General features: G+C 39.8%; 1 protein-coding gene across 1 annotated transcript in view; it reads left to right on the top strand.

Moving 5' to 3' along the window:
* OBSCN (obscurin, cytoskeletal calmodulin and titin-interacting RhoGEF) overlaps window positions 1–12,247 on the top strand; it is a 220,370-nt gene that overhangs the window by 142,961 nt on the left and 65,162 nt on the right. The window contains exons 84-88 of the mRNA XM_088150514.1: window positions 26–139; window positions 985–1,152; window positions 1,410–1,512; window positions 4,769–4,898; window positions 6,600–6,705. Of these exons, the coding sequence (XP_088006640.1) occupies window positions 26–139; window positions 985–1,152; window positions 1,410–1,512; window positions 4,769–4,898; window positions 6,600–6,705 (621 nt within the window). The remainder of the gene's footprint in view (window positions 1–25; window positions 140–984; window positions 1,153–1,409; window positions 1,513–4,768; window positions 4,899–6,599; window positions 6,706–12,247) is intronic.

A 12,247-nucleotide genomic window follows, 5' to 3' on the forward strand; every position in this document is an offset into this window, starting at 1 on the left:
TGGATTTAAATATGTTTACTTTCAGATCCACCAGATTTTGAGGAGGAACTGGCTGACTGTACAGCTGAGCTGGGTGAAACTGTCAAGTTAGCTTGCCGAGTCACAGGAACCCCCAAACCAGGTGTCACCTGGTATAAAGGTATAACCAGTGCTGGTTAGGCAGTCTTGGTTTTCCCAATATATAGGTCAGAATGAAGCTGTAAATTTTTGGCAAGGAGACTATTCCTGGTAACCACCTGTGAGGACCAGGAGATGCACCAGATATGGGAGGAATCTCTCAATGTTCTAAACTTGCAATGTTTGCAAAAACTCTTTTCCAGACTTCAAGTTGACTATTATGATACTAAAATGGCCCATGAATCTTTTTCTGTTACAAAACTTTCAGGGATCTTTTATGCAATGTCCAAACTTAGTGGAAAAAAGGGACTTGGAAGATTACAAAGGGCATTTTGTGGGAAAATCTCACCTTTCTGTTGCCATGTTTCCACCTTTTATCTATGTCATGGTATCTGTGCTGTTTCTTGCAGTAAATATTAGTACATGCTTAATTCCAGCTTCATGCGTTTTCTTCTTCTTTGATGTTTTCAGTTTCTTTCTCAAGGAAATAAGGCCTTGTTTATTGGTACCAGCTATGCAATCATGATAGATAAAAGTTTCCTTTAGTTTGTTTCTGTTTATCACTTCTCAATGGTGCCAATTGATGGTTTAGTCTATATTCTCCCTTATCTTGTTCTTCCCTTTGTTCCTTAGAAATAATAGTACTGTATACTAATTTTAACAGGGGCTTATCTTTTTGGTGAGCTGTTAATTGAAGGATATCTAGGGAGCACAGTATGATTCAGAGAGAATATAATAGAAGGATGTATACAGAATGAAGATATTATATATGTAAAAATAAATAAAGAGAATCCATTTCATAATCATATTCAACCCTGAATACAATCCTGTGTTCACAGAAGGATGTTTTTTCCTCTTGCTCTGCAGATGGGAAGCCAGTAGAAGTGGATCCTCATCACATCATCATTGAAGATCCAGATGGTTCTTGTACTTTGATTCTTGACAACCTGACCGGAGTTGATTCAGGGCAATATTTGTGCTATGCTGCTAGTCCAGCAGGCAGTGCCAGCACCCTTGGGAAAATTCTTGTTCAAGGTACCAGCACTACACACACACACTCACAATCTGTAGCTAGTGATTGCTCCTTGGCAGCATGGACATTCATACCTGCAAGTAACTTAATGTATCAATAAAGTCCAGGCAATCAGGTTTTCTCTCAAATGCATCACGCTTCCAAGTGGAAACTAATTTGTTTCCCAACTTATAGAAGATGGGTTTAGAAGAGCCTTTTACTTACTCTTCTATTTTTTTACAAAGCTTCCAACTTTCTCATGATATATTTTAATTTCCAGTGCCTCCCAGGTTTCTGAACAAGATGAAGCACACCTATTATGCTGATGGTGAAGACACACAGTTTACATGCACTATTGAAGGGGCACCTTACCCACAAATCAGGTAAGGGAATAATCAAGCCCATGCTCCAAAGTGTTTTTGTCTCTTGACTGTAGAACAGGGAGGGCACTCTGTAGGTTGCATATGGTGGAGAGCAACTTTGACAGAGATCACCAGAGTCCCCTAGATTACACTACTGAATAATGGTGGCACATTGTTCTACTGACTTTCTTTATTCTATTTTTTTTATTAACACAATATGTAATTCAACTTTGGAATTTGCTACCACAAGATGTGGTGCTTAGTACAGCTTGGCTGGCTTCAAAAATGGGTTGGAACAATTCATGGAAGTCCTTGGGCCCCATGGCTATTAGCCTTGATGGCAGTGGGACTGCTTTTGAAGGTGTTTGCTGGGAGACCGGTGGACCTCCCTGTGCAGTTGGTGGGCCACTGGAAGAACAGACTACTGGACTAGGTGGGCCAGAGGTCTCCTCCTGCTGAGCACTGCTCATGTTCTTACATATTGACTTTTTAAAAGCCCCACTTCCCCACAAAACATATCAGTATATTAAGGGTTTTGGCAGTACTCCTAGGACAGAAGCAGTAAGTAACAGTAGGTTCAGAAGATGACAAAGATGATGCAGGCACTTAAGGACATGCCTATGAGGAGAGGCTGAAGGAACCTGGGATGTTCAACTGAAAGAAAAGAAGACTAGGAGAGACACAATATCAGTGTCAGGTACATAAAGGGAAGATTTGGGGAAGGTGGTTGAAAACTATTCTCCCTTGCTACAGACACTAGGACCAGAAATAATGAGTATATGATGTATCTAGCTAGATTTAATTTAAATAAGAGGAAGAACTTCCTGACAATAACTTCTTGGAACAGTCTATCTACAGGGGTTGTGAATTCTCCACCTCTGAATAGTTACTTCTCATAGATGATTTAATTGGTTTTCCTGCATATTGCACAGGGTTGGACTAGATAATCCTTGAAGTTCCTTCCGACTTCATAATTCTATGATTTGTCTCAACAAGCCACTTTCTATCACCTTGAAGCCTCATCTGGCATTCTATTACCTAGAAGAAACATCTAAACATAAATTGTGTGTGTGTGAAGAGGTCCCTGCTGGTATTTCTAGGAGCGGAAGCAGCTTCAATAGGGCATTTATTAGAAGCTTCCACCAAGCAAAACACCGTTTGAAACTTTGCATAGGACAGGTTTTCCATAGATATACCACATTTGTGTTCGCTTCTTTCCTTACCTGCCAACCTGCCCCCCATTAACAATTTTCAGCTTAAAAAAAAAGACTAATCATGAAGCAAATGCCAAACCAGCTTTTAAGTCAGTTTTCCTCAACCTAGTGCCCTCTAGAGGTTTGGGGAATGATTCCTAGAATTTTTTTACTTATTTGTCATAGTTGTGTACTGCATGCTTGCAGCAAAGCCAGCCTCTGGGAGTTAATGAGGAAATCCTGACAGTTTCCAGAATCAACAATGATGATTAAAAAAAAAATCTAAAAATCATTAAAAACTAATAATATTAATCATAAAGCCATATTAATTAAAAAAAGAGACCTGACAATATATAATGATAAAATTAGCTTAAAACCCCAAAAGACAGACTAAAACCCAAACATGTTATGTAGGAAAAGCTAGATTGCAAAACTAAGTCTTTAATTCCTTTTGATTTGAGTCAGATGGAAAAGTTAGGGCATGGGAATTTCACAGCACAGCTGGTCCTGGTTCTGGGAAATTCCAAGTGGACCTTCCTCTAGTCTGAGGTGTACAGTGTCAGGTTCGGTCAGCACGGGGCTTCGGGGAAGCTCGCAGCCAGACCACGCGAACTCCACCGGCGGTAGCTAGCGAGGAAAAGAGGAACTGAAAGCGCCGCTAATTAATGGGCCACCTGCGCCCAGCCAAACAGGAAAACCGCAGCGGAAGCTTTAACTATACACTGATAACGGCGCGAGCCAGCAATGAACGGGGCCGCAGGCAGCGAAACAAGATCGCCGCGCAGCACAGAACCCTCGGGCTTGCACGTAACGGGGAGGGACCAACCCAAGCCGGAGGGGACTGCCAATCAAGGACAATGGACCCTGACCGAACCTGCCATCATGGACAATCAAGAGGGATTATTGGGGGGCCGATAATCCGCAGCGGTAACGCGATCGCGGGGCAGAAAAAAGCGCGGGAAGGGGGGAATATAACGAGTGATGCAATTGTACCAAGCCAGTCCTGGCTTTGCTTGTGACTGCTACGTTACGCATGAGTAAACCTCTTTTGTGAACCACACGTGTCACGGGAGTTTCTCTGTCGAACGGGGCAAACCTTACATACAGTAGGTCTTTACTCCAAAATTGTAGCTCCTTGGATATAGGGGAAGCCATTCTTTTGAGTAAATAGGACCCAAATTGACTTGTGATTTCTATGTCATAACAAGCATCTTGAATCTAAGGTGGAATCTCTTGGAAGCCTGTATAACTTAGCCAGAACATGAGAATGTGCTCCTACAGAGAAACACCCAACAGAAAGCTGGCTGAAGCATTCTAGACCCATTGTAATTTCTGGGTTTCTTTCAAGGGCATCTCCATTAGAGCACATGGCAGTAATCTCATAGGAGGCAGCCAATACATGATAATATTAACCAGCTTGGATTTCTCCAAGAGTAGTCATAGTTGCTAGAACAGTCAAAATCAGTGTTTCTTGCCACTGTCCACTGTCAAGGAGAGCACAGAATCAGAGAACATCTCCAAACGATGGTCTTGCTCCTTAGGTCCTACTTCTTCAAAACAATGGCTTCTCATATTTGTGAGGAAGCTACATATAGGAGCTACAATTTTTGACTGAAGTTCTACTGCATGTGCCAGTCTGGAAGGAGGTCCATTTGGAATCACCCTACCAAATGCAGGAAAATTTGAGCGATTTCCTCCAACCATCCAATCCAGACTTGTCAGGATCATTTTTAACCTGTTCCACTCCAGCCAGAAGCCATCTGTGAAGCTGAGCACATCATATGAAGAAAGGAAAGAGAAGAAGACCTGGGTGTCATCCATGTAAAGATGGCACCCAGTCCCATAAGCTCTTGCAGGTGTTCTTCAGTGGCTTCAGATAGGTGCTGAATAACATGGGGGACAGAATAGAACTTCCTAGCACTCTATGGTATAAAGGCTTATTTTACCTTCTGAAACCCATCTTCAAGGGAGGAGAAGAACCACATAGGGAATAATACAGAAATAAGTGTTTGTTGCTTCCAATTTTTATTCTGCCACATCTTACTCTGTCCCACTCTCTTACTCAGTCTGTATTTCCTTGCCAGGTGGTATAAAGATGGGAATCTCCTCACCGATCCAAACAAACACCAGAGCTTTAGTGAGCCACGAAGTGGCGTCATTGTCCTGGTTATCAAAAGCGCCTGCAAGGATGATGAAGGTTTCTATGAGTGTGAGGTGAGTTTCTCTGTTTTTTCTTAATGTGTTATGGGATAGGAACCTCTCCATAAAATATCTGGGCTGAAGACTTTGCGTGCACTTGCTGGGCAAGAAGTCCTGTTAAACTCAGGCAATTTGGGGCCAAAATGGATAAGCAGGAGGTGAACTAGGACTGGATTTTTTTTCATTAAAAAGAAAGGCAGAATGAAAAATATAAATAGAAGTTATGGGGGATTTAATTGGTTTACAGCACTGTAGGAGCTTTTAAAAACACTTTAGTCCTGTTCTCAGGGATGCTCACAGGGTACAGTAACAAAAATCAATAAGGTGGCCATTACAGTGTGATCGAAGCTCTGCCTGTTTTTATGCACATATAAAAAAGCCGGCAGATCTTTCATTGTACCTTTGTGGCCATTATTTTGACTTTTCTGACCACTCAGTCCTGTTCTGTTTTTTGGATTAAAATGGCACACCTAAACATATCTGGAGGGAAACACGCAGGTGCTGTAGAAGCAACATATGTGTGGAAAACTATCTTCTCATTAAAGTAGAACAATTACACTTGTAATTAATCATTGTAATTTGGCCCAGGTAATATGATTACATCCAAATTACTGATAGTGATTTTGGTTTACTTTTTCCCTTTTTGCCTTCTAGCTTATGACAACTAGCTTTATACAGAGATAATACATTCTTTGATTTTATTTGTTTCTAAAGCGCTTGTGTTCTCAGAGGAGCTTAGAATTACAGGAGAAGGGAAAAATATGTAACATTATCAACAATGCTTAAAAAACAGTAAATGCAAGTATTGAAAACAAAGATTTTTAAAAAACCCTGAAAAGCAAATAAATAACATGCAGACTTAACAGGCAGCCTGCTTCTGGAATCACTCCTAGTAGTATAGGGCCTTATATAAGGAGACAAGACATTTACATTACTGGGGTCTCTTCAAAAAAGGAGCCATCCAAAACACATAAAATAAAGATCTAATGCAAGAATTATTTTTGAGTTTTTAATTTTTATTTTAATGGGTGCTCAAACCGTGAAGGAAGGGAGGAACAGCAAAAGGAAACAAACAAAAAGAAATCCAGAAAGAAATAAAGGGAGGTTTACATGCTGTGTAAAACTGAACAAGATTTTTCTGAACCCCATATTAGGATAATAATATGTATAAAATAATCTTAACTGTCATTAGAATCAATTAATAATTACCAAAAGTAAAAAGATCCAACCTCATTATGACCACATAGAGAAGATCTAATATTTTAAAGCCTTGTGTTAAAAGAAACCCAAACTTCAGATGTGGTATAAATCCAAGTGGAAAATTATAATCCAAGGTTTTCTTCTTGATATCCAAGTACCCCTAGGAGGGTTCATCATCTTCCTCCACATTAAATCTTGCTGTTTGGGAATAGGAAGCCTGATTTTTTGTGTAAGGGGCTCCCCTCCCTCAGACTTTCTGTTCAAATGGGTGGAAAATGTGCACCCCATACAGGCAGGCTTTCAAAATTCTATTATCAGACCCTATAACAACGCAGTAGAGTTCCAGTAGTTCTTGTGGTGTCTGTCTCCTGTCCTGGCCCAGCTTGAAGGGCTGATATGTACCTTCTGCACAAAGTGACTGCTTGCCTAGATTTGTGAGTGACATACTGGAGTTGGTTTTCTTCTTTAGCTTGAAATCCACACACATTCTAACTCGTGTTGCAAACTTCTCTTCAGTTGATAAACAGGTTAGGGACCGCAAAGGGTGGTGCTCACCTTTACCACCAGAGTGCAGCAGCCTTGGCTCAAGAGAAGAGACCAGAGCAAGCCATTACAATTGAAGGTATGGCCTTTTGATCTGCTCTCTGATTATGTCGTTAAATCCCTGTTGCTATTTAAGGGTTGAATTGGTGCATTGTCTTATCTCAGAAAATGTTGTATTCCTGTTTGTTGTTTGCCTTTTTGAACTGAATTATGTGATTGCATTCACCTGGTCTGGCATTGTATTTCTTGGTGGAATACTTCCAGACTGATTGTGGGCCAGCTCACAGTGGGTCCTTCACAGAAAATCACCTAGGTAAAACTACCCAAGTTATAAGAACACCATCAGCTGCTCAGCACCCACAACACTGATATTAACCAGATGCAGAACATCTTGTAGTCATTCAGGTTTACTTTATGATCTCACCCTCAGATTTGCTTCCCTAGTCCTCCAGCAGTCAGCAATAGTTAAGGTTTCTCTCCTGTCCAGTTCTTAGGTTGGACTAAATGGAGCTTGTATGCTACTAAGATGTATGTCCTGTTTTAGCAAAGTGCAGATGATCTGGGTATCCCCTCATCTGGGGATATTCAACAAACCCTCTGCTATCTCAGCTAGGCAGCAAGTGGTTCACATGATAATTCCAACTTGTGCAGATCTCCTAGAAAGAAAGCCCCATGAGATACCATAGGTTTTACTCCTGTGTAAATCATAGTAAGATTTCAGGCTAAAGATGTCTCTTCTTCCATTCTTGCGGGTTGAGAGGACCCAATTTCACATCTCCCCTCCAGGAGTGGCCTTGGGAGGATGTCAAAAAAGCCAACATGGTTGTGACCACGCAATCAAAGCTTCACCTTTTTTAATGTGCATTTTTATGCCTCTGTACCCTCCTCCATTTTTCTTTTCTGCATGACCCCTGCAAGTCTGCCCTTCCTGTCCTCTCTTCCCACACTGACAACTGCAATTCCAATTCTTCTGCCCAAAAAGCACCATGGAAGATTGGTTCTGACATGCATTTACTCCATGGAGGCTGGGCAAAGAACAGCAGACAACTGAAACTTCCAGTTCCTATTTGAAAGCCAGCAAGAGCCCCATCTCCAAATGGGAAGAGACACTTTAGGGGTGCTCACCAACAGGAGTTTGCCTAAGTATTGTAGTCAGTTGGGAACCAGAAATGTGGCTCCCTCTGTCCTTGAGCCTATCTTTCCCATATCACTTCCTCTGCCTTGCTGTTAAATTTTATCAATTTTACATTTCTGAATAATCAGTTTGCACAAACTGGACCAAACTGGCTAGATACCATTTTTGCACTGTGGTCTATTTCTTGCAAGTGCTTGGGTACATTTTTCTTGGTTGCACAAATCTGAAGTGAAGTTTAAGCCTATCCTCTAGAGGTCTTTTCATTCTACTTATTTCACCCAACTTTTCAGAGTACTGTTGTTTCCGAAAGGGCTCCTGACGAGAAACAAAAATGAGAAGTGGGGAAGGGGGAGGAGAGGAGTAAATGGACAAGGTCATGGAGGGAGACCAGTTCAATAGATGAAGCTTTATTGTGGCCTGGCTAGCCTTTGGTTTCTGATGGCCGTGCTTGAAAGGGGTTGTTTTGGCTACATCTGATCCAGCAGCCTCTGAGCTGTGGCTGAAGTTAGAGAATAATTTTCTTCTGCATTTTGGGACAACTGCCAATTAAACTCAAATAATCTTTATAGTGGAAAGAGAGGTGGGGCATGAGTTCCCAGAACTTGTTCCTTCAATGACTTATGGGTGGGGCTATCTTGATCTTACACCCTTTCACTTTTTATCTTGTTGGAGACTTTAAAGAACTGCTATTTCCATCCTCTTCCTCACATCCTGATCTCCAGGGTCTAATGAGAGCTTACTTCTCCACACATTAGACTTAAAGCACAGCATCAGTGGCTTCAGCCACAGCTGCAAGTGGTGTGGATGAAGCTCTGCCATTCCATATGGGAGCACAATCACCTTATAACTTATGGAAAACTGTGGGCTGTCATGTCTGAGTAGATACCCAAAGAGGAATTCAACCAGGTTTCCTACAAAACAAGGAAGTAGCTCGATTACATTTGTGTTTGTTTGTTTGTTTTGAGATTCAGAAATACGGGTAGTAAGGCTTAGTACAGTTTGCCTCTAATAATGCTATGAATATAGTATTCTCTTGACCTTTCTAGGTATTACTAATTCTGAAGCCTACAGGGCTTTTCTTGTTAGGATTTGCTACTGAAAAAAAATTGTAATTGAGTTGCCTGGGAAGGGCAAATTTTTAAGCATCCTTGATATTGTTGGTGAGATTGGGTATTTGCAAAGCAGGGGGAATGACACCTGAATTATGACATCATCATGCAAATGACATGACTTAAGTATCTACATCAGAGGTTCTGATGCAATGGCATCATAGGCATGTGTCATCATTTTGACATCATCAGGGCTTGTTATAGCTGCCACTGGCTGGTGATTCACAGTTGTCCTTGACAAAGAGGAAATCTGGTTTAAAAATCATTCCTTTCTTTTCAGCTGACAGTTTGTTAGAGGTTTCAGACTGATATTTCAGATAAAAGAAATTCCTTGGGTCATTGTGTTCAGGAGTTCAATCTTTTTATCTGGGTGTGTCTCCCTAGTTTATGATTCAACGTGAATATCATTACTCTCTATATGTGTCAGAACTGATATCTGAAAAATATAACTTTTTCAACTGTAGTGACTAAACTGGTATGGTTAATTTAAAGTATTGTTCATTGAAAATTTCTTACATGCATTTTAGAAAGGGTTCTATATCCTTCCATTAGTATCCTGTGGTGAAATTAATTTGAAAATTTCTTAATACATTACCTGTTGCCTTATCAAATAAGAAATCAATAAATCTTGGTATAATTTGGATAAATGTATAGTGCAAATGACACTTTGCTTTTCCAGGGAAACTTGAAGGAGACATAATAAAGGCTTTTTGGATACCATCTTCTCTGCCTGTTGAAGAGTTTCATTTTGTTTTTCTTCATACATCTCTGTTTTATTGGCCTATATTGTTTGAATTAGCCAGCATAACACATTAATTGCTAAAGCCTGGAGTAATTCAACTTTCACACTTAACAGCTTTTAACCTGCTTCTCAAGTCCATCTGCTTTGCAGTGCTAAATGCAGTTAAAATATCATAAGCATCATTTTTTTGAAAGGGGTTCTGAAAATTGTAAGAGGAAAAGGTGGCCAGTGTAATGCTAATTTTCTCTTCTTATTACAAATTGGACTGAGTAAATCCTGAGGTGTCTCTGTAACTATGCCACATATGCTTTAATTTCCTTTAAAAAGCAAATGAAGTGGACATGGGGCAAAATATACCAGCGTACTAAGGTGAATTTTATTACTCCGAGGACAGATGGAATGCAGTTTTATTAGAGCAAGGCTTTGAGGTTTACAAACTGTTTTCTTGCAATGCACTTATTAATTTCACATAGCAGGAACCCAAATGCTCAACTTTGTTGTAATTCTGGAGCTCATTTGTAACTGGAAGAGTTTGCTGAAGCTTACTTATGAAGCTGACGGGTTATGTTATGCGTCTAAAGGAATCCTTGATTCCTTTCAAGCATTGTATATTTCCAACACAATGTAAGTTTGCTCACAAATCTATGATTTGGCAGAACTCAGCAGTTTACAAGTCCATGTAGGTCCCACCTCATATACAAGAATGCATGTGGAATATGAGAAATATCTTGAATAGGTTTACATTTTCAAATGTAATATTAAAAAACCAATACTAAAGTCCAGTACAGCATACTAATACATTAAATCCTGGTGTTTTGCTTTGCTTAATTTCTGTCTCAGAAACATACACTTTCAAGCATAATAAAACAATAACAATAAGATAGAGATAGAGATATTGATAAGGAACAAAGCTTCAACTTTTCAAAAATTGTGAACATTTTATTCAACATTTTTCTGCTTTCATCTAAAATTATGTCAGGAGAGTTTAGATTTTGACACAGATTTTAATGTGTTTTCTAAACCCCAGTGCCCTAGGAGGGAGTCAAAAAAGTCAAGATGGTGTCCATGACGGGGTAATTAAAGCCCTGCCAATTTTTGCATTCATTGTGACACACAATAAAACGGGGCAGGGCTTCAATGGAGTGGTCATGGCTAACAAGTTGTCTTTTTTGACTCCTCCCCTCCACAGATATCCCTGTTTCTCAGCACTTATCTGGCCAAATAGGGAGAATTTGAACGTATTCAGTTGAATACTATTTAAAGAGAGAAATTATTTCTGAATATTTCAATTTGGCCTTTTTTCTTGTTAAAAATCCTCCTTTTTAAAAACACACACACCTTTTTTCTACCCATAAAGTTAGCAGAGCTTAACTGTGGCTTCATGTGATTGTAAATCACTTGAGCCTCTTTTGGCTTTCCATATTGTTTTACTAATCCACATTTTGAAAGCCATTATAGCGTGCTCTCTTCTTTTTTGGAAAAAGTGGCTGCTAGAATTGTCACTTTTGCCTTAGTTCAGAAACATGGAGGAGACCATTATAGAAAACCCTCACATTAATATTCTAATGGCATGTTTAGAAGACACACAATACAATCCCTTTTCTGACATGGCATATGTCTAGATGGAAATGCTTGTGAAGCAGATGAAAATATCCTAATGTGGAAAGCAATCAGGATATAAATATGGAAAACCAACAATCGTGATACAGATGCCCTGGCATCCGAAGCTATATTAGTTCAGCAGCCTTAGATTGTGATCCACAAATCACTTAAGATGCTGACTAACTATCCTCTAGCCCTTGCTCACTCTCAATCTGGCTTCTTCTTTGTTTCCCTCCTGGACCACTCTGTGCTTCCTTAACAAGTAGACTATCACAAGAAAGAAGAAATCTACCGATATGGAGAGGGTGGGGAGAGGATGCTGCGTGCAGAGTAGAGGAACCAGCACAGGGGAGCGCCAATGGTTTCAAATTTAAACCACTTCAAGTTCAAGACAATTATTTTGAATGTAAAACATTTGTTTCCTACTTGAAATAAGCTCTTTCAATCACTTTGGGAAAGTTTGGAGCTGCAGAGTGATCATAACACCCTTCAAATGGCAAATCTCTGTGTCACACTCAAAACAATTATTTCTAACTCGGTGTTTTCTTTTCAGTCCAGCACGGTTGAATTTAACATGTTTGTGCCCCACTAAGACTTTATGTATGTCACTTGGTTAGAATCCAGCTCTTAACTAGCTTTAACTCCTTCAGTTAAACACTTCAGTTAAGACATTGCAAGTGTTCACCCATTAAGTGATTTGTGGATCTGGTCATCACAATTTGCTGAAATTGGTCGAAAGTTCGGAAATAACACAGAAATCAGCAATGGGATGGCGTTTGTTTGTTTGTTTTTCTCTAAATTCTTTCCACTCAAGGTTTTTTTTCTAGATTCGCATAACAAAGTTAATGTGATTGTGTGAGCTTTTGCCTTTTTTTTTAACCCCATGCTGTTCATACTGTTTTCTTTGTAGTCACTGAACAAGAAACTAAGGTGCCCAAGAAAACCATCATCATGTAAGTGCTGATATATACATATATATATATATATATTAACATTTGTGTTGTGATGTGCTACCCCTCTGCATGTCCCAATA

The sequence above is a fragment of the Python bivittatus genome, unplaced genomic scaffold (assembly GCF_059951505.1).
Source record: "Python bivittatus isolate LINGU-HERP-01145 unplaced genomic scaffold, Pbiv_v1 ctg000610_np1212, whole genome shotgun sequence".
Taxonomy (NCBI): Eukaryota; Metazoa; Chordata; class Lepidosauria; order Squamata; family Pythonidae; genus Python; species Python bivittatus.